The 4,316-nt window shown below is 49.4% G+C and overlaps 1 protein-coding gene across 1 annotated transcript in view; it reads left to right on the top strand.

Moving 5' to 3' along the window:
* Positions 1-1,312: 1,312 nt before the first annotated feature.
* The window catches only part of NLE1 (notchless homolog 1), a 24,720-nt gene continuing 21,716 nt past the window's right edge, over positions 1,313-4,316 (top strand). Inside the window, exons 1-2 of the mRNA XM_015827157.1 lie at positions 1,313-1,475; positions 2,955-3,172. Coding sequence (XP_015682643.1) covers positions 1,341-1,475; positions 2,955-3,172 — 353 coding nt within the window. The 5' untranslated portion in view covers positions 1,313-1,340. The remainder of the gene's footprint in view (positions 1,476-2,954; positions 3,173-4,316) is intronic.

Raw genomic sequence — 4,316 nt, 5'->3', positions numbered from 1 at the left:
AAGGAAGGAAGGAAGGAAGGAAAGAAAAAAAGAAAGAAAGAAAGAAAGAAAGAAAGAAAAAGAAAGAAAGAAAAAAGGAAGGAAGGAAGGAAGGAAAGAAAGAAGAGGAAGGAAGGAAGGAAGGAAGGAAAGAAAGAAGGAAGGAAAGAAAGAAAGAAAGAAAGAAAGAAAGAAAGAAAGAAAGAAAGAAAGAAAGAAAGAAAGAAAGAAAGAAAGAAAGAAAGAAAGAAAGAAAGAAAAATCTGCCAGCACAAGCCGGGCGAGTGCTGTCAATTCTCATGTTTACAGAAGTTTTCCCAACTTCTGGCGGAAGATCCCCGCTTCCTCCAGCAGGTGGCAGCCGAGTCAGAACTGTGCCCGGCGCGGAGTAATGACGTAAGCCTCCTTTCCCACGTGGAGGCTACTTTGAGCAGAGACGTCCGGCTGCAGGTTTGGGGTGATGTTGTTTTTTTTTTGTTGTTGTTGCAAAGTTGGGAGGGGGAGGTAAGACAGCGCACCATATTTTGGGAGGGGCGTTGGAGACAGGCGGCCCTGGGGGTGGGAGCAGAGAAGGAACAACCATCCCAAGGAATAACAGAATAACAAGACTTGGAGGGGACCTTGGAGGTCTTATAGTCTGACCCCCCCCCTACTCAGGGTTCCCCCTACATCTCATTCTCATCATGGTTGTGCTTGGTTGCCCAAGTCAGGCATACGTTCAGGCTGGATTTTGCATTTTTCTCCACTCTATGGAGTCCTTCCCAAGGACCTGAGATGGGCAGATGTTCTTGTTTAATAATATAGGTTTGGTTGCAGAATTATTCCAAGTCAAGCTGCCTTTAGCAATTGTCGGGGGGGTAATTTGTTATTATGAAGACGGTTCATTGCATAGTCAGCCAGATGTTGAAACTGGATTTGGCATTTTTGTCCGCCTATGGAGTCCTTTCCAAGGACCCGGGACGGGCAGATGTGAATGTTTGATGGTGTTTAGAGGTCTTGTTGAAGGATGTCAACTATAATAATAATAATAATAATAATAATAATAATAATAATAATAGTAGTAGTAGTAGTAGTAGTAGTAGTAATAGTAAAGTTGGAAGGGACCTTGAAGGTCTTCTAGTCCAACCCCCTGCTCAGGCAGGAAACCCTATCCCATTTCGGACAAATGGCTGTCCAGACTCTTCTTAAAAACTTCCAGTGTTAGAACATTCACCGCTTCTGTTCCCATTCTGTTCCCAATCAAGCTGCCTTTTGCAATTGACTGCTCAAGAATTTGTCAATGCCAATGGTGTTTTAAGGGGTGTCTCTCCTTTTGGTTTCCAGGCCAGAGTGCAAAGAGCTCAACGCCCCGAGGCTTCACCATGACGGCGGATGTTCAACGGCTCCTGATCCAGTTCAAAGATGAAGCCGGGCAAGTTCTGGGGGCTCCGTTTGATGTCCCCGTGGATATCACCCCGGAAAAGCTCCAGTTGGTTTGCAATACTCTCTTGGAGAAGGTACAACTGAGGGGGAGGGGCTCCTTCCTTTCTTCCTCCTCTTCCCCCTCCCTCCCTCCTAACCTTCCTTCCTCCTTTCTTCATTTGTCATTCCTTCCTTTTCCTTCTCCTTCTCTTCTTCCCCTTTCACCCTTCCTCCCTCTCTCTTTCCTCTTCCTTTCTCCTTCCCCTTCCTCTCCTTCCTCCCTCCCTCCTCTCTCCTCTCTCTCTCCTTCCTTCCTTCTCCTCTTCTTCCCCTTCCTCCTCCTTCCTTCCTCCCTCCCTCTCTCCTCTCTTTCTTTCCATTCCTTCCTTCTTCCCTTCTTTCTCTTTCTCCTTCTTGCTTCCTTCCTTTTCCTCCTCCTCTCCTTCTCCTTCCTTCCTCCCTCTCTTCCTCCCCCTCTCTCTCCTCTCTCTTTCTCGCCCTTCCTTCCTTCCTTCCTTTCTGCTCCTCCTCCTCTTCCTTCCACTTCCTTTCCTTCCTCCCTCCCTCCTTCTTCCCTCCCTCTCCTTCCTTCCTTCCTTTCTTCCTTCCTTCTCTTCTTCCCCTTCCTCCTTCTCCTTCCTCCCTCCCTCCTCTCTCTTTCTTTCCATTCCTTCCTTCCTCCTTCCCTTCTCTCTCTCCTTCCTTCTTTCCTCCTTCCTTCCTCCCTCCCCCCTTCTCTCCTCTTTCTTTCCCTTCCTTCCTTCCTCCTCCTCCTCCTTCCTCTTTCTGCTCCTCCTTCCCCTTCCTTTCCTTCCTTCCTCCTTCCCCCCCTCTCTCCTTCCCTCCCTCTCTCCTTCCCTCCCTCCCTCCTTCCTTCCTTCCTTCCTTCCTTCCCCAGCTCCTTTAAAACAGTTCAAACTGATACAGTCCTCAAATGACTCTAACTGAGTCTGGAATTACCACCTCATCACGTCCAGTTTTACAGCCTTCTTTCTTGCGGTGCTTAAGTGGGCATCCTGGTAGTTAACTGAGCCTGTTTTCACCATAAGCAATTTTTGCCAGAAACCATAAATAAATGCCTGAAATAGGGGGGAAAAAAAACCACCGGACATCATAGGTGGGACGTGGCAAACAGCCATAAATACAAGCCAAGTGCCCATAATACATTTTGTGTGTGTGGGAGATGGTGTGTGTGTGTGTGTGTGTGTGTGTTTGCAGCTGACCTGACTGCGAAACAATTTGTAAGTAGCTCTGGGGAGGTCCATTGTAACTTTAAACACACTGGTCATTATGCAAGAACTACCTGTATTCGGAGATTGTATTCATTTATTTGTGAAATAGTTGTTATGTAGCCGCCCAACTCACACACACACAATGATTCTGGGCAGCGTATAAGATTAAAAAGCCACACACACCTGCCTCCAATCTCCATTTTTGGAGGGAACTGTATGTGAAGCAGGACCCAGTCCCGACAACCCAAAGCATGGGGAAACACAGCAATTCCGTCTCTCACCATTACCCCTTACTGCCTACCAAGCATTGACCCGCCCCTTCCCCATCTTGTGTCTTCCAAGGAGGATCCCCTGCCCTTGGCCTTCTACGTCCAGGAGTCCGAAATCGTGGCCTCCCTGCAGAAGACCCTGTCCGAACTGACCCTCGAGACCGAACGGGTGGTCGAGATCGTCTACCAACCCCTGGCTGTGTTCCGGGTGCGAGCCGTGACCCGCTGCACCAGCTCCTTGGAAGGCCACAGCGAGGCCGTCATCTCGGTCGCCTTTAGCCCTACCGGAAAGTAAGGGGAGACGCCGGTCGGATCGGGTGCCGGAGGGAAGGGGAGCTCAGGGCCCGGAAGACTTAGCCCAGGGGTAGGCCACCTTGACTCTTTTATGACTCGTGGACTTCAACTCCCAGAATTCCTGAGCCAGCCATGCTGAGGAGAAAGGGAGAGGTTTCCAAGCTGAGCCATGCTGGCTCAGGAATTCTGGGAGTTGAAGTCCACGAGTCATGAAGGGGCCATAGTTCCCTCATGCTGGCTCAGGAATTCTGGGAGTTGAAGTCCACGAGTCATGAAGGGGCCATAGTTCCCTCATGCTGACTCAGGAATTCTGGGAGTTGGTCCCCAAGACATGAAGGGGGCCATAGTTCCCTCATGCTGGCTCAGGAATTCTGGGAGTTGAAGTCCACGAGTCATGAAGGGGCCATAGTTCCCTCATGCTGACTCAGGAATTCTGGGAGTTGAAGTCCACGAGTCATGAAGGGGCCATAGTTCCCCCATGATGGCTCAGGAATTCTGGGAGTTGAAGTCCACAAGTCATGAAGGGGCCATAGTTCCCTCATGCTGGCTCAGGAATTCTGGGAGTTGAAGTCCACAAGTCATAAAAGGGCCAAGGTTGCCTAACCCTGACTTAGCCGCTGCTTAATACTTTTTGTGCGTGTGTAATTCCCTTAATAACCAGATGTGGCAAAAAAATAGCTCATAATATTGGATGTGACTTAATAGCCATCTTGAGCTGTGGTGGAGCAGTGGTTAGAGTGCCGTATTGCAGGCTGACTCTGCCCACAGCCAGGAAGTTCGATCCTGACAGGTTCAAGGTTGACTCAGCCTTCCGTCCTTCCGAGGTCGGTAAAACGAGAACGCAGAGTGTTGGAGGGCAATACGCTGACTCTAAACTTGTGAAGCGGTATACAAGTCTAAGTGCTATTGCTTGGGGGGGCGACGGAGGGAGGAGAAAGGGACAAAAGTGGGGAGAAAGAAAGGAAGTAGAGCAGGGAGGAAGGAAGGAAGAAAGGAGAAAAGGAGGGAGGAAGGAAGGAATGAGAAAGGGAAGGAGGGAAAAAGAAAGGGATGGAGGAGGACAGAAGGAATGAGAAAGGGAGAAAAGGAGGAGAACAGAAGGAAGAGAGGAAAGAAGGAAGAAATGAGGAAGGGAGCAAGC

The sequence above is a fragment of the Protobothrops mucrosquamatus genome, unplaced genomic scaffold, assembly GCF_001527695.2.
Source record: "Protobothrops mucrosquamatus isolate PMUCROS unplaced genomic scaffold, P.Mucros_1.0 scaffold3534, whole genome shotgun sequence".
In the NCBI taxonomy this organism is placed as follows: Eukaryota; Metazoa; Chordata; class Lepidosauria; order Squamata; family Viperidae; genus Protobothrops; species Protobothrops mucrosquamatus.
This window is presented reverse-complemented; position numbering and strand designations above follow the sequence as displayed.